Source organism: Oncorhynchus keta, chromosome 37 (assembly GCF_023373465.1).
Source record: "Oncorhynchus keta strain PuntledgeMale-10-30-2019 chromosome 37, Oket_V2, whole genome shotgun sequence".
Taxonomy (NCBI): Eukaryota; Metazoa; Chordata; class Actinopteri; order Salmoniformes; family Salmonidae; genus Oncorhynchus; species Oncorhynchus keta.
The window spans coordinates 15,997,976-16,015,574 of record NC_068457.1 but is presented as its reverse complement, the minus strand read 5'-3'; the positions used below and the strand labels follow the sequence as shown (position 1 = coordinate 16,015,574).

The window sequence follows — 17,599 nt, the reverse complement described above, 5'->3', positions numbered from 1 at the left end:
ATATTTGTTATTTTGCTATGAGACATCAGTCTTAAATATTCATTCTTAATCAGTCTTGAATATTTGAGCTACTGTTTGTTTGAATGGTTATTGTAATATCAATAGGTGTCAATATCAGTGTCAAACCGTTGGCCTGGGAATAGGCTTCTGGGGCTTCTTGGAGCCGAGCTTCTTCATGGCATTGTAGTACTTCTTCTGTTCCTCTGTCATGAAGATGTCCTGACCTCCAAAGTAAAGGGAACAATACAAAACCTGGTAAAAACCCAACACATGTACACCCAGAGCATGTCTGTCTGTCTGTCTGTCTGTCTGTCTGTCTGTCTGTCTGTCTGTCTGTGTCTGTCTGTGTCTGTCTGTGTCTGTTTCTCTATCTATCTGTCTGTCTGTCTGTCTGTCTGTCTGTCTGTCTGTTTCTCTGTCTGTCTGTCTGTCTGTCTGTCTGTCTGTCTGTCTGTCTGTCTGTCTGTCTGTCTGTCTGTTTCTCTGAGTCTGTTTCTCTGTCTGTCTGTCTGTCTGTCTGTCTGTCTGTCTGTCTGTCTGTCTGTCTGTTTCTCTATCTATCTGTCTGTCTGTCTGTCTGTCTGTCTGTCTGTCTGTCTGTCTGTCTGTCTGTCTGTCTGTGTCTGTTTCTCTATCTGTCTGTCTGTCTGTCTGTCTGTCTGTCTGTCTGTCTGTCTGTCTGTCTGTCTGTCTGTATCTGTTTCTCTGTCTGTCTGTCTGTCTGTCTGTCTGTCTGTCTGTCTGTCTGTCTGTCTGTCTGTCTGTGTCTGTCTGTCTGTGTCTGTCTGTCTGTCTGTCTGTCTGTCTGTCTGTCTGTGTCTGTTTCTCTATCTGTCTGTCTGTCTGTCTGTCTGTCTGTCTGTCTGTCTGTCTGTCTGTCTGTCTGTCTGTCTGTGTCTGTTTCTGTCTGTCTGTCTATCTGTCTGTCTGTCTGTCTGTCTGTCTGTCTGTCTGTCTGTCTGTCTGTCTGTTTGTCTGTGTCTGTTTCTCTATCTGTCTGTCTGTCTGTCTGTCTGTCTGTCTGTCTGTCTGTCTGTCTGTCTGTTGGTCTGTCTGTCTGTCTGTTGGTCTGTCTGTCTGTTTCTCTGTCTGTCTGTCTGTCTGTCTGTCTGTCTGTCTGTCTGTCTGTCTGTCTGTCTGTCTGTCTGTCTGTGTCTGTTTCTCTGTCTGTCTCTGTCTGTCTGTCTGTCTGTCTGTCTGTCTGTCTGTCTGTCTGTGTCTGTCTGTGTCTGTCTGTGTGTCTGTCTGTCTGTCTGTGTCTGTCTGTCTGTCTGTCTGTCTGTCTGTCTGTTTCTCTATCTGTCTGTCTATCTGTCTGTCTGTCTGTCTGTCTGTTTCTCTGTCTGTTTGTTTCGCTGTCTGTCTGTTTCTCTGTCTGTCTGTTTCTGTCTGTCTGTCTGTCTGTCTGTCTGTCTGTCTGTCTGTCTGTCTGTCTGTCTGTCTGTCTGTCTGTCTGTCTGTCTGTGTCTGTTTCTCTGTCTGTCTGTCTGTCTGTCTGTCTGTCTGTCTGTCTGTCTGTCTGTCTGTCTGTCTGTCTGTCTGTCTGTCTGTTTCTGTCTGTCTGTCTGTCTGTCTGTCTGTCTGTCTGTCTGTCTGTCTGTTTCTCTATCTGTCTGTCTGTCTGTCTGTCTGTCTGTCTGTCTGTCTGTCTGTCTGTCTGTCTGTGTCTGTCTGTCTCCTTGATCTTTCTTTCTTTCTTTCTTTCTTTCTTTTTCTCTTGTCTCCTCTGTCTCTGTATTATGGAGACTGCATTCACAGTGTTAGCTCTCTTAACAACTGGAAGGTGAATGTGTGTGTGTCTGACTCATATGCCTGCTGTATTATGAATCATCTCTCAGCTAGCTGCAGGTTAGCTGAGAGATGTGCTAACAATATCGCAGTGTAAAAGAACACCTGGTCACTACTGCACAACTAATCAAATGGCAATCCAGACTATTTGCATTGCCCCCGCCCCACCCCTCCCCCTCTTTGATACTGAATACGTATCTTTTTCTTCTGTTGGTTGAAGTTGTCAATGATGACACCAATGAAGAGGTTGAGAGTGAAGAAGGAGCCAAAGATGATGAAGATGACAAAGTACAGATACATGTAGAGGTTCTGTTCATATTGGGGCTGAAGCTCCACCTGAAACACAAACAAGAAAGATATACAGTAAAATATCTAATCATATTCAATCAAACCCTTATTGACCGGTCATTCCTAAGGGAAAAAACACTTTTATTTTTATACAAAAGCCACGAAAACCCCATCAAATGTCAGCTCAAAACCTTAAATGCAAGAGTCAACCTGACTTTAAACTGTCCTCCATTCACCATGACCAGAGCCCCAAAGAAACACTTACATTACGAGAGTCCACAGCTGCGTACATGATGTCCATCCAACCTTTGAACGTTGCCTAGGAGCAGAGAACAGAGAACAGAATGAGTTACTCTCTGAGGGGTCACTCTCGAGTGGTTACTTACATCTGACTTCCCTGTTCCCTAGCTGCAGCCCTGCAGTCAGCCTCCGCTTCACTGCTTTTACTTAAGGAGAGCTATTTTGGTAGCAGGTAGAAAATATGAAATGAACACTCTGTGAAAGGTGCATAGCTACAGGTGAAGTGGGAAGTTTACATACACCTTAGCCAAATACATTTAAACTCAGTTTTTCACAATTCCTGACATTTAATCCAAGTAAAAATTCAATTTCTTAGGTCAGTTAGGATCACCACTTTATTTTAAGAATGTGAAATGTCAGAATAATAGTAGAGAGAATGATTTATTTCAGCTTTTATTTATTTCATCACATTCCCAGTGGGTCAGATGTTTACATACACTCAATTAGTATTTGGTAGCATTGCCTTTAAATTGTTTAACTTAGGTCAAACGTTTCGGTAGCCTTCCACAAGCTTCCCACAATAAGTTGGGTGAATCTTGGACCATTCCTCCTGACAGAGCTGGTGTAACCGAGTCATGTTTGTAGGCCTCTTTGCTCGCACATGCTTTTTCAGTTCTGCCCACAAATTGTCTATAGGATTGAGGTCAGGGCTTTGTGATGGCCACTCCAAAACCTTGACTTTGTTGGAAAGTGCAGGTTTTCCTCATGTTTTGTTCACTCAATGTAAATGAACATTATATACACATTTCATAATAACTACACTTTTAAACCAGATTTAAAGCATAATCTTCCTGAGCAATGTAAAACGGCAACAGACAACTGTCCCACTCACCACTTGCAACAAGGCCAAGTAACCGGCCCCGACATTATCAAAGTTGATCTTGACATTCTTCCATCGGGCGCTGTCATTGGCCAGGGCCAGACAGTCGCTCTTGTTGTTGACCACCTCGATGGGAAAGGTCTCGTCGTTGGTGGTGTTGACACAGTGATAGTACTTCCCTGCGAACAGATTGACGCCCATGATGCTGAAGATGAGCCAGAAGATGAGGCACACCAGTAGCACGTTCATGATGGACGGAATGGCACCCAGGAGGGCGTTCACCACCACCTGTCAAATCACAGATGACACGGTTAGAGGGCTCGGTCAAACCGGTTCGCTGAGGTTTCTCTGGATAGGACTAGAAAGTAATGTGACCCAAGTTGTGGAGTGAGATAAAGTTGAAGCTGAAATGCACACTTTTGTTGCTCAAGAAAACATGGATTTCTAGGCTTATCCAAGAAACCTGGTTACCATAGATGATAACATATGTAATAATAATATAATCATACATGTATAGGGAGGGTTAATAGAGCTAATATGGAGATATTGTGTTAGGAACACATGAGAATATGTGTACAGTATTTTCACTGTGTTATTTTCAGCACAAAGCATGTTACGAGCACTACCACACAAGAGTTTGACAGTTAACTATTTGAGGAAAGGAAAAGGGAGGAGACGCTCTTTCAAAGGAGTGGCGACGGAGCACATTTAACCACTCAAAACAGAAAGAAAACCTTAGAAGAGTCAGGATGAAGTCACAACAGTGTTTTACTGCAAATGAAAAGACACACAAAGAAACATATTTACACATCAAAAGGCCCCACACAAGCAACATCGACGGCAGAGAAATGTCAGAGAACATCGATATAGAATCTATCGACACAATGTGGAGGGAAGTCACGCAGATACACACAACGAGAGACGTGTCTCGAAATCTACCTCTATACACAGGCATGCGTCCATTTAAAATACCACGCTGGTTCCTATTTTCCTCCTTCTAGAGGCCTAAGCCACTTAAAAAGGACTGCGGCTAAGAATTCTACATGATGTCAAATGTAACAAGGCACTACTCTCCTAAAATAAGTTACATTTAGTTATTTTCAAGAGACTCAATTGCTGTGGACTTTCTGTCGTAACAAATATCCTAAAAGCTGCTTGAGAGGCTCTTTCTGATTGCAGTTCAGCAAGAAACATGTTCTCCAGTAAACCTTACCCTCATGCCCTCGAACCGTGACAAGGCCCTCAGGGGTCTTAAGGCCCGCAGTGTTCGTAGGGACTTGATGGCACTCAGCTCAGAGTAGCCTAACGCATTGGCTACCAAGCTCACCAGAGACACCTGAGAGAGAGAGAGAGAGAGAGAGAGAGAGAGAGAGAGAGAGAGAGAGAGAGAGAGAGAGAGAGAGAGAGAGAGAGAGAGAGAGAGAGAGAGAAAGAGAGAGAAATAAGCAATATCAGGAGAGACATTTGCACAAGGAGAGGTATGTGCGGCACATGGGTCAAAAAAAATGTAATGTGATTTCCATTCATTCCAATTGGTGAAGGAATGATCACAAAATTAATCAAATCACTTTCAATTGCTAGCCAAAGCTAAGATTTGAATGAATCTACTGACAAAGCCCATTCAAGGTCACCATGTGTGTACGGAGTTCGCATACAACTCCAGCAAGTGCATACATCAACAATGAGGAAGTCCAGCCAACACCAGGCGTTGGTGAAGTACTTCTTGAATCCGTAGGCCACCCACTTCAGCAGCATCTCCAGGATGAAGATATAAGTGAAGACTTTGTCTGCGTACTCCAGCACTACCTTAATGGTCTTCCTCTGCTCTATGTAAATGTCTTCAAACGCCTACACAGAGACACAAACAAGGAATCAAGCATCAGATAGTTGACAGTGTCTGAGGTCTGGGCTAAGGTCATGTTTGTCAAGTGTTTTGAGTCACATACAGTAGGTTTTTTTTTTTTTGGTCAAATGTAGGGCTCTGAGTTTTTTCTGAACACAAGACCTGACCAGGAAATACTCTGGGCCCTAGTTATGCATATGGATCAGAGTTTTCCCTGTCCAGACTCAACCCTACTGAGGAGTACACTCTGATCAATCAACATTTCAGTTTTCAGTTCAAAGCAGAAGGGTCAGGCTAACCAAGAAGCCATAAAGCTCATCTTCACTCTATATCAAAGTAAGCAGACTGTAATTATTTGACACTCCCATTGTGATGTAAAGACAACTAGAGCACACGTTTACTTGACTTTCCTTAAAGGAGCGGTACAACATTACACAGGCCAGGTGAGCAGCAGCCACTCACCAGAGCTCCACTGCTGAGCAGGATCATGAAAATGATTAAGGTCTCGAACCAGTTGTGTTCCACGATGATGAAACACGTCTTCCTCAAGGTCCACCACATCTTCCACTTGCCCTGCTCAACGTTGACCTGGCAACACTGGAACCTGAGCACACAGCCTAGGAGAGACAGAGAGAGAAAGACAGAGAGAGAGAGAGAGAGAGAGAGAGAGAGAGAGAGAGAGAGAGAGAGAGAGAGAGAGAGAGAGAGAGAGAGAGAGAGAGAGACAGAGAGAGAGAGAGAGAGACAAGAGAGAGAGAGACAGAGAGAGAGACAGGGAGAGAGACACAGAGAGAGAGACACAGAGAGAATCAGAGAGAGACACAGAGAGAGAGACACAGAGAGAGGGAGAGACAGAGAGAGACAGAGAGAGAGACAGAGAGAGAGAGAGAGAGAAAGACAGACAGACAGACAGACAGACAGACAGACAGACAGACAGACAGACAGACAGACAGAGTCGATAAAATAATGCCTTGTCCTTGACTGAAACAACTGTCCTCCCATTTTTCAAACAGTTGCCCCCCTATCAGAGCTCGGAATTCCCTTTAGACTACTTCTAATGTTTGAAAGGACAAAGTATGTCAAAGATAAAGCTTCTGTCTCTGTCAGTCTCTCTCAAACCTTCCTCTCGCCAGCCCCCCTTCCTCATCCTCTCCCCCAGATCCTCCCTCCCTCCCTCACCATCAGTGAAACAGTTCTCTGGGTCCTCTGACTCCTCGTCCTCCAGCTCGACTGACTCAGCTCCATCCCCCGGGGGCCCGATATCCACTGAGCTGCCCTCCGACGAGGTAGGTTGCCGGGACTCTACAGGTAGCTTCTATAAAGGGGGGGGGGGGGGGTGAGAGAACCAGCACGTTTAACCAGACAATGTCTACAGTAACACAGCCCCAGCCCTTCTCACCAGCTCCCTCCATAGAGGAGAAAACCTTTTGAGCTACTAGCTACTAGAGATCTTGAGATTCTTGCAATGGTTCATTCTCCATTGTCATGGACTTTAACAGTACAGTAGTCCCACCAGATACTTTGGTCTGGACTGGAGACATGACTTTGGCTTAAATATAAACTCAAGAGTTGGACCCGTTTCATCATTATAATCATCATTACATGCAGCGTTGATCAAACGTACCTACAGGCTTTGGGATCAGTTTGATCAGGGGATATCCAATCACACAGCACCTGGTAGCAACAATACACGCTACAGGGAGAGGTTGGTGTTACAATGCACTGTGGGTATGTTTGATATCGGCTCAGACAGTCGAAGGGGGCATGCAGTATTCCAGTGCATTTCCAATCCTGAAATCGGAAAACAAGCAAGAGAACGTGGGCTGACGGATTTTCATGTCCACTGAAAAATGGCCCAGGATTTGATTGGTTGATAGCCCCATCGATCAAAAGACGATAACGAATCAATTCCCCCTCTTCCCTCCCTCCCCCGAAATACTGAACATTCTCCTCTTTGACATGAAAACACATTTTTTTGCCCATCCTTAAAAAAAAACAGTGTTCACAAGCTTCGGTCTCTGTTTTGGGAAAATAAATGGGTATTACCACGTTAGCTAACCAGCAAAACCCAGTACTGTGCACTGTTTACAAGACAGCATGTGGTCTGGAGCTATCCGATAATAATAATATCATGAATACTAATATAACATTAGATGCAGTGTGACCATGCTACCCAGAAAACATACAGGGGAGACACAGCTAAATGGGGTACTCTCTTGTGATTATCCACTAGAGACGAAGAGGAAATGTCCCACCAAGAGGAAATCATGTTGGAGGGATCTCTGGGGCTGACTAGTACTACTGTCCTTATTCTTTGCTATTGGCAGGATAAGCATTGGATTATAATGCACACTTTGACATTAGAGCCCTGCAATCCATGCAAGTCATCCATAATACAGTACTAGATATATTTTTATATATATAAATATATAATCTATATGCTGATTTGTCTTCCGAGTGGCGCAGCGGTCTAAGGCACTGCATCTCAGTGCTAGAGGCGTCACTACAGACCCTGGTTAGATTTCCAGGCTGTATCACAACTGGCTGTGATTGGGAGTCCCATAGGGCGGCGCACAATTGGCCCAGCGTCGTCCGGGTTCGGGTTTAGCCAGGGTAGGGGAGGGTTTGGCCGGGGTAGGCCTGGGTAGGGGAGGGTTTGGCCGGGGTGTGCCTGGGTAGGGGAGGGTTTGGCCGGGGTAGGGGAGGGTTTGGCAGGTGTAGGCCGGGGTAGGGGAGGGTTTGGCCGGGGTAGGCCAGGGTAGGGGATGGTTTGGCCGGGGTAGGGGAGGGTTTGGCCGGGGTAGGCCGGGGTAGGGGAGGGTTTGGCCGGGGTAGGGGAGGGTTTGGCCGGGGTAGGCCGGGGTAGGGGAGGGTTTGGCCGGGGTAGGCCGGGGTAGGGGAAGGGTTTGGCCGGGGTAGGCCGGTGTAGGGAGGGTTTGGCCGGGGTAGGCCGGGGTAGGGAAAGGGTTTAGCCGGGGTAGGCCGGGGTAGGGGCGGGTTTGGCCGGGGTAGGGGAGGGTTTGGCCGGGGTAGGCCGGGGTAGGGAGGGTTTGGCCGGGGTAGGGGAGGGTTTGGCCCGGGGTGGGGGAGGGTTTGGCCGGGGTGGCGGAGGGTTTGGCCGGGGTAGGGGAGGGTTTGGCCGGGGTGGGGGAGGGTTTGGCCGGGGTAGGCCGTCATTGTAAATAAGAATTTGTTCTTAACTGACTTACCTAGTTAAATAAAGGTTAAATACATGTTTTGAAATGCAATACAGTGTTCTGTGTACTGTATGGTGAGAAGGTCTAGCTTAGCTCCGTAGGTTGGAATCCCTGTCCTGTTTTCATTGGTAAAACATGCTGCAATCTTTAGGGAGTTTGGGGCGTCTGGCTGGCTGGCTGGCTGGCTGGCAGACAGAGGAGTAACATGCCATCAGTACTCGACAGTGCAGCAGGTCTGATTGCCGTGGGACCCAGCTAATATGTAGTGGGAACAATGGAAGCATGCCGCCCTGCCCGCTCCACGCCCCTCCCGCCCCGAGATACACAATGTTCCCGAAGGAGGGGTGGTGCTCTCTCTAACTCTTTCTTTCTCTCTCTACACCGCTCTCTCTCTCTCGCACATATTATATCCCCCCTCTTGCACATGTTCTCTATTCCTTCCTTCCGCACCCTCTCTATACCTCTCTCACACACATTCTACCTCTCCCTCTGTCTCACACACATTCTACCTCTCCCTCTGTCTCACACATTTTCTCATCCGGCTTGCTTCCGTCCTTTCCGTCTCCCTCCCTCTCTCTACTCTTTCACACATCTTCTCCTTCTCTCTCTTTCCCAGTTTCTCTCTCTCTCTCTCTGCCATCTCTCTCTCTCTTTGTTCAGGGTGAAGGCTATATATAAATTGAGGGTGCCCTCCTGCCATGCCTTAGGAAGGCAATATGTAATTTGTGTCTTGATTTCAATTGTTTGCGATAATTGTTGCATCAGTATGGTATGGCTGACGGTATGCCACCACTAATCTACCAGGGTTTCAAAGAGACTAATATTCAGACTCCAAAACATTCGCTAGATCTGCACAGGGAGAAAATGTAACCCTCGTGATCTTAACCTACGTACTGTACTTGGGCAAAATTAATTAATTTAATCTAATTTAATCTATGTCTCTTCCTCTCCTCATTTTCTCTCTTCATCAATTCTCTGTTCTTTTTTTTCCAGTCTTGGGGTGTACAATGTGAATCACCTCCAAAATCAATACAAACCAAGCAAGGAAATCAAAAACAAGTCACATGACTCCACCTATCAATGGGAAAAGTGGGTGCAGCTCATTCATAATGGTGTGGAAAGTACAAAAAAAGCCCAATGATCAAATTAGAAATAAAAAATGAGATAAAATACAAAGCAGGTGGGGGAGGGGTTTATTCAGGCAGAGAACGAAAAAATAGGCAATCCATTGAAACAAATGCAAGACAAGTATTGGTTGGTTCTGTTAAATGGCATAGGCAGTCCTCATGGTTAGTGCTATGTAGAATAAAATGGTCTTACAAGTCTCCTCTCTCTCACTGACAACCTTGTGAGCGTCTGTAACACAGCTGCAATAACAAACGGTGGGTTAAGCAAGGTAATGTAATACAACTGTGAGCCAGCACATAATGTACAGTACAACCTCTATGTCTGTTTTCATCAGCTGCCAGGCACATAGCGACACAGGTTATCAGCGTCCACACACATCCATGAGCCTCCACACACATCCATGAGCCTCCACACACATCCATGAGCCTCCACACACATCCATGAGCCTCCACACACATCCATGAGCCTCCACACACATCCATGAGCCTCCACACACATCCATGAGCCTCCACACACATCTATGAGCCTCCACACACATCCATGAGCCTCCACACACATCCATGAGCCTCCACACACATCCATGAGCCTCCACACACATCCATGAGCCTCCACACACATCCATGAGCCTCCACACACATCCATGAGCCTCCACACACATCTATGAGCCTCCACACACATCCATGAGCCTCCACACACATCTATGAGCCTCCACACACATCCATGAGCCTCCACACACATCCATGAGCCTCCACACACATCCATGAGCCTCCACACACATCCATGAGCCTCCACACACATCTATGAGCCTCCACACACATCTATGAGCCTCCACACACATCCATGAGCCTCCACACACATCTATGAGCCTCCACACACATCAATGAGCCTCCACACACATCCATGAGTATACTCAGTCAACCAGATAACACACACACACACACACATCAGCCCATTATAGATATCTTATGAAAACATCTAGAAACGACCTGCGCCATAGGCCATTCTGACTCATTATCTGTAGTGACTGTACTGTCGTCTTATGCAACATCATTGTTTTGACGCTTAGGGCTTTATAAAAGTACACTACAACTCCCTGGACAGTGGACTCGGCTCGAAAGACATGATGCAATAACTCAATGAGTCAGCAAAATATCTAGTTGGTGACTGTCTCTGGAAAGTCTGGACTTCTCAGATTCTATCCATTGATGTGTAGTGGTAAAAAAAAGAACAGCTGATCAAAGTAACGCTGTCTATATTTTCAATGCATTTTTCCTCTTTCGGTGGCTCAACGCCTGGCGAGATGAAAAGGTGTGTGAACGCCGATTATGTCCCTTCCACTTCACCACTGATTCTGTTTACAGATCTACGTCAAACACAGCAGACCTTGGTCAAACACATATGACAAAAACGTTGAAATACCGTAGAGTTGCGCTGTATTTAGCTTGCCTGACAAAATGGAACCAATGGCACAGTCCCAAAAGTGTAAACCAATGGAATAGTCCATCATTTGTAACCCAATAAGCCTTGTTCAACCATCCTGATCTCCCGAGCTCACATTCTGTTTCACTACACATGACATGAAACGGGAGCACACATGGTTAGTTATGGTTCACAAGGCTAGTAAACCAATGGAACAGTCCCAATAGTGTTAAATAATGGAATCATCCCAAAAGTGTAAACCAATGGAATTGTCCCAAAAGCGCCCACTCTGCTTAAGGTCAAGCTAAATCACGGCACCTCCAGTATTTGGCATAGTGTATTTGACCCTGATGTGACACACAGACATCACTCAAAGCTAACACAGACACCACTCAAAACTAACACAGACACCACTCAAAACTAACACAGACAGCACTCAAAACTAACACAGACACCACTCAAAACTAACACAGACACCACTCAAAACTAACACAGACACCACTCAAAACTAACACAGACACCACTCAAAACTAACACAGAGACCACTCAAAACTAACACAGACACCACTCAAAACTAACACAGACACCACTCAAAGATACCACAATTAAAAGATGTGATGTGACTGTGCTCGTTTCTACTGAACAGAGCAGCACAGGGTCTCTAGTCAAACCTCTTACCTCTTTGCTGCCCATCGACATTTCCTCGGAGGCCGAGTCGCTGCTGAAGTCCTCCGTGATAGCGGTCTCAAAGTCTGACTCGCACACCGCGATGGGAACACTCACCGTCAGGCTGGGGTTGTGGATGAACGACATGTAGTTGCACTCCTCCTTCGGGTAATTCTCCGTACTATCTCCTAGCCCCACCCCCAACCGACCTCCGGACCGCCCGTTCCCCTCCTTCAGATAGACCCCACTCGGATCTTTACTGATCTCGACCAACGTGTGATTTGAGATGCAGTTGCCCCCCTTGCCGTTGATGGAGCTGTGGAGCTCGTCCAGGGGCTTGCCCTCCTCCAGTGACCCCTCCTTGACCCCTTTGGTGGCTCCTCCCCCGAGGAACAGGCTCTGAATGACCTGTCGGATGGTCACCTTGACCCAGGCCACGCCCCTCTGGATGCGGCCCACAGCGATCTGCAGGTTGTTCATCTCGCTGTCGTCGTCTGTGGCCGCCAGGTTGTCGGCGCTAAAGGAGCTGAGCAGCAGGGCCAGGAACAGATTCAGGACCTGCAGAGACAGAGGGAGGACAGGACCAGGAGGGAGGATAGTTGGAGGACATTCTGATCTGGGTTCAGTTGTTCATTTGGAGATTCAGGTCAAATTGAAAATTGCATTTCACGTGAATATGGCAATGCTTAAAACATATCTGCTGTCCCAGATCTTGACCACAAAAAGATTCATCACAAGTACAGTGATATCATCCATAGGTATGGGGATTCTGGGATATACAATGACTAACAGTAAATACACCTACCACCAGGTTCCCTATAACCATGACCATCATAAAGACGATGAGGCACATGCTCTGGCCAGCCACCTCCATACAGTCCCACATGGTCTCGATCCACTCCCCACACAGCACCCGGAACACGATGAGGAACGAGTGGAAGAAGTCGTGCATGTGCCAGCGGGGCAGCTGGCAGTTGTCTGCGATCTTACACACACACTCCTTGTAGCTCTTGCCGAACAGCTGCATGCCCACCACGGCGAAGATGAACACGATGATGGCTAGGACCAGTGTCAAGTTACCCAGAGCTCCCACCGAGTTACCGATGATCTTGATCAGCATGTTCAGGGTGGGCCAAGACTTGGCCAGTTTGAACACCCTCAACTGTTGACAAGAAGAATCACATCAGGAGTTCACTTTGTTGTCCCCAGTTGTGACTACGGTATTAATATCTAGCGAGCATCAATCAACAAAGGGTGAAGATGAATATTACCACTGTATCAAGGAGTACGTTTAAGAAAGGGCATCTGTTATTCCCGCTAAGGAATAGTTATGTCTCCCGTAGAAATGTGTCAACTAGAATGTACACAATCTGCTCTGACAGGGTCGACTCGGGAGAAACTGGTGTCAGAAGTGGGATCTCACCAATCGGAAAGACCGGAGCACAGACAGGCCCTCCACATTGGCCAGGCCGAGCTCCATCAGACTCAGACTGACAATGATGCCGTCAAATATGTTCCACCCCTGTTGAAAGTAGTAGTAGGGATCCAGAGCGATTAGCTTGAAACACATCTCAGCCGTGAAGATGCCTGTAAACACCTACACAGAGACAGAGGCAGTAGTTAGATTTGAGCACGGTTAGACACACTTCCATAGAATGAGTGTTAGTGGTTGTGTGGGTAGTGTGTGGGTTAAGCTTGGCTAGCCATACTTATTTTGGACCTATGGATAGTGGATAGATGTACATCGTTGTATACAGTTTCAATAGTATGTGGCCAACTTGGTGGCGGAATCTTCTAAAATAGACTTAGACAATGAAACTGTGAAAAATAACAGATTGGGGATTTGGAAGGTGCCACGTGTGACTTTGAGGAGAAGCTATATCAGGTGCAAGAGATTTTCCGTACAAATTCATTAGACATGAAAAAAGCAGCAGCGGACATTTCGGAACTTTTATCAACCAGACCTGTACATCCAGGAATGGATCTCTATCATTTGTAACTGTTTCTGATGTATGTGTTGTGAAGTATTGTTCAATAGATGTACTATGTAAGGCATTTATTTACCTGTGTTTCTATTTCACAATTCATTTTGACATATGCTATCAGATTGCTGAGTAAATGGTTTGGGAGTCAAAAAATATCTAAATATATACGATGCATTGTATGAAGAAAAAACTATACAATTACAAATGGCCGTTAGGCTGTTACTGGGCTGGTTTTCTCCCCTATCTTTAACAGCTTGATATTTCGACAAAGCCTTGCAAGTTTACCTCAATAATGTCGAACACTCACCAAGTTCCCGACAGAGAGGACGTGGTTGAACTCCGTGGTCATGGGATAATGTTCCATGGCCATGAACAGGGTGTTGAGGACGATGCAGACGGTGATGGCCAGGTCCACAAAGGGGTCCATCACCACCGTGTTGACGATCCCCTTGAAGCTCAACCACATAGGACAGCAGTCCCAGATCAGATAGGTGTTAGCAAACTTATACCAGCATGGTGGACACTTCTGCCTGGACTCTTCAAGCTCTGGAAAGGGTTAAAACAGACACATTTTAATGTCATTTTCCCTCCTTTAAAAAACAAAACAATTTAGTCATTTAGCAGACGCTCTTCTTCAGAGCGACTTACAGGAGCAATTAGGGTTAAGTGCCTTGCTCAAGGGCACATCGACGGGGCACAGACAGATTCTTCACCGTCGACTCAACTAAAGGTTGTTGTAGGCAATGGGTCTTCAAGATGTTTGGTTCATCGGTCTAGTATTATAATATATTATTTGAGAACTTGTTGTGACACCAACCCTCCATGGTGTTGGTGAGAATACTGGCCACACTCATAGCTCTGGCTCTGGCTGGCTCATCTAGGTAGGCCATGGAAGCCTGGCGAGACCTCCTCTTCTTCAGCCTCATCTCAGAGTCAGTGGTCGTCCCCTGGAGACAAAGAAACATCTGGAAGAGTTATTCAGTGTATGGACTAGGTGGCCTGTAAGGGACCATAACCACGACTATACCATCTATGTTGGGTTCACTTCAAATAGTATTTATTTTCTGTCAAATACTTTAGATGGGCAATGGAACCAATAGAATAATCCCAAAAGTGCAAACCCGTGTCATCTGGCTCAACCAAAAGAAAAGTAATACTATTTGGAGCCTGGACTGATAAAAACTATAGCTCACCTCAGGCAGGAGCAGTCCTACAGGCGAGGTGGGCACCGAGGTCCCTCCCACTAGCGAGACGACGCCGTTACAGTCCACGGTGCAGTGCATCTTGCCGTTGGCGGGCAGCAGAACGCGCTGAGGGGCCAGGCTAGTCTGACTGACCGTGCTGGAGCGGCGCTCGACACGGCAAGGCACGAACAGGGAGCCGCGGCGGCTGTCGGTGTCCTCGAACGTGCTTTGCTCGTCGTCGGCGAAGTCGTTATCGGAGACCACATCGCGGGCGCGGCCTCGGAAGCTAAACAGGCTAGCTCGGCTGTTCCTCCTCGGGGAGAAGAGGGAGCCGCGGATACTGAGGAGAGACTGGTGGAAGGGGAGAAGGAGGAGAGAGAGAAAGGTATCAGTACTGAGAAAGAGGAGGAGGATGGAGGTGATAGAGACGATGAAACAGAAGAAGGGAGATCAACATGATTGGAGTGGCTCAGAGGACACTCCGCCCGGTGGAGTGATGAGGAAGATGATGGTAATGAGGACAATGGTGACGAAGACAATGGCCCTTTCCCCTCACTGTGCACTCGCCTGGTTGGGTGAGGAGCATCTCTTCTCGTAGGACAGCCGGTTGGCATCTATCGAAAACCGGAAGCTTAACCTCTTGATACTGTCCTCTGACTCGGACTTGTGGAACTTCTCGTGCTCGCCCCTCTCTTTTCTCTTCTTCTGACGGTTCATTCTCTCCTTGGCGCTCTTGGAGCTGAGTTTGGAGGTCCCTGAGGAGGCTTCTGAGGAGGGCCCCCCTCTCCCGCTGTACTCTCCGTGGCTCTCTGTGGTTGCTGCCGCGGCAACCTGCCAGCCAATCACACACAAGCACAGTTGTCACGGCAACCGGCACCCGTCTTTGGTGGACAGAGCACAGAGCAGAGCAGCAGGCAGCACAAATACCCAAATCAACTTCAAAGAACTTCTAAAAATGGAGGCCTGTGTTTTGTCCCACAAACTGACGGTTTTCTTAATGAAACTGGCAAAGACTAAAAGCTTATCTGTTCCAGAAGCAAGTAAACAACCCAATTGCTCTTTGAAATAATAACAAGCCCTGCACAACCTGAATCCCTGTGGATTCATTTACAACAACAAAAAGCATGGGATACGACATCAAACATTTTTCAAAAGCAACATTGTACTCGGTATATAAAATCTTTGTGATATCCATGTTTTTGTTATTATTGCATTGCTGGACTATTGGTCAAGCTGTTATTGTAAATAATAAATGATGTGTGTAGCAGATGGAACCTCCCTCCCTCCACAGAACCTAATACTGTACTACCAATACTGCACAGAGTAATTATTCCTTCTCTATCTACCTCTTGTTTCCATAGTAATGGAGCACCATTGTCTGTAGAAGCTTGACTCCAAGCAAGCACCAAGACATACTTATGTAAGAGAGGATTATGGACTTGAGAGAGGAAGGGCAATAATGTAGAGTAGAGGGCAGGGTAGGGGAAGACAGAGAAAGACAGGGAGGTCTTTGGCAGTATGCACCCACTACTGTGTCATCGCTCTGGATAAGACGGCCTGCGTAATGACTCGAATGCAAATGATAAAAAAGTCAACCTCCGCAATGCAAATGCACAACCAGAAATCAGCCAATACCAATGCCTCCTCCTGTTGTCTCTTGAGCTGCTCCAGCATGGCCTGGAACTCCTCCTCCTTCTGGGCTGCCTCCTCTATGGTGGCCTGGTTCTGCTCGTCGTAGGCCATGGCCACCACAGCCAGGATCAGGTTCACCAGGTAGAAGGAACCCAGGAAGATCACCAACACAAAGAACATCATGTAGGGCTTCCCCGCCGCTCGCAGGGTCTAAGAGGGAGGGAGAGAGAGAGGGACGGTGGAGGGAGAGAGAGGGGGGGGGGAGAATGGAGGGAGGGGGAGGGAGAGAGAGAGGGACGGTGGAGGGAGAGAGAGAGAGAGAGAGAGAGAGAGAGAGAGAGAGAGAGAGAAGAAGAAAGAAGAAAAAGAGAGATAGAGAGGGAGGGAGAGATAGGGAGGGAGGGAGAGAGTGATAAGGAGGTAGGTAGGGAAGGGAAAGAGGGAGGGGAGGGAGCGGGGAAAGAGGGATAGAGGGAGGGGAGGGAGAGAGGGATGGAGGGAGGGGAGGGAAAGAGGGATAGAGGAAGGGGATGGAGAGAAGGATAGAGGGAGGAGAGGGAGAGAACGATAGAGGGAGGGGAGGGAGAGAAGGATAGAGGGAGGGGAGGGAGAGAAGGATAGAGGGAGGGGAGGGAGAGAAGGATAGAGGGAGGGAGGGAGAGAAGGATAGAGGGAGGGGAGGGAGAGAACGATAGAGGGAGGGGAGGGAGAGAAGGATAGAGGGAGGGGAGGGAGAGAAGGATAGAGGGAGGGGAGGGAGAGAAGGATAGAGGGAGGGGAGGGAGAGAAGGATAGAGGGAGGGGAGGGAGAGAAGGATAGAGGGAGGGGAGGGAGAGAAGGATAGAGGGAGGGGAGGGAGAGAAGGATAGAGGGAGGGGAGGGAGAGAAGGATAGAGGGAGGGGAGGGAGAGAAGGATAGAGGGAGGAGGGAGAGAAGGATAGAGGGAGGGGAGGGAGAGAAGGATAGAGGGAGGGAGGGAGAGAAGGATAGAGGGAAGAGAGGGTGAGAAGGATAGAGGGAGGGGAGGGAGAGAAGGATAGAGGGAAGAGAGGGTGAGAAGGATAGAGGGAGAGAAGGATAGAGGGAGGGGAGGGAGAGAAGGATAGAGGGAAGAGAGGGTGAGAAGGATAGAGGGAGGGGAGGGAGAGAAGGATAGAGGGAAGAGAGGGTGAGAAGGATAGAGGGAGAGAAGGATAGAGGGAGGGGAGGGAGATGGAGAATTGTTTTCATTATATGTATTTTATTTTCTTTACCAGTATTCCTGGTAAATGATAAAGCACTAAAAGGGGATCAAGTATATCAGATCAGCAAACAGTGAGCGGACATTTTGTTTCAAACGAATAGCTT

The 17,599-nt window shown here is 47.3% G+C and overlaps 1 protein-coding gene across 5 annotated transcripts in view; it reads right to left on the bottom strand.

Moving 5' to 3' along the window:
- LOC118374186 (sodium channel protein type 2 subunit alpha-like) overlaps positions 1-17,599 on the bottom strand; it is a 42,575-nt gene that overhangs the window by 3,959 nt on the left and 21,017 nt on the right. For 3 of the 5 annotated variants that reach the window (XM_052499260.1, XM_052499259.1, XM_052499263.1), the window contains 16 exons: positions 16,254-16,460; positions 15,186-15,449; positions 14,628-14,969; positions 14,252-14,399; positions 13,742-13,980; positions 12,873-13,046; positions 12,255-12,611; positions 11,462-12,007; positions 6,219-6,354; positions 5,502-5,656; positions 4,871-5,044; positions 4,410-4,532; positions 3,209-3,484; positions 2,342-2,395; positions 1,987-2,124; positions 127-231 (listed from right to left, as the gene is read on the bottom strand). In XM_052499260.1, the coding sequence (XP_052355220.1) occupies positions 127-231; positions 1,987-2,124; positions 2,342-2,395; positions 3,209-3,484; positions 4,410-4,532; positions 4,871-5,044; positions 5,502-5,656; positions 6,219-6,354; positions 11,462-12,007; positions 12,255-12,611; positions 12,873-13,046; positions 13,742-13,980; positions 14,252-14,399; positions 14,628-14,969; positions 15,186-15,449; positions 16,254-16,460 (3,438 nt within the window). The remainder of the gene's footprint in view (positions 1-126; positions 232-1,986; positions 2,125-2,341; positions 2,396-3,208; positions 3,485-4,409; positions 4,533-4,870; positions 5,045-5,501; positions 5,657-6,218; positions 6,355-11,461; positions 12,008-12,254; positions 12,612-12,872; positions 13,047-13,741; positions 13,981-14,251; positions 14,400-14,627; positions 14,970-15,185; positions 15,450-16,253; positions 16,461-17,599) is intronic. The other 2 variants (XM_052499262.1, XM_052499261.1) reach the window with 1 other exon arrangement.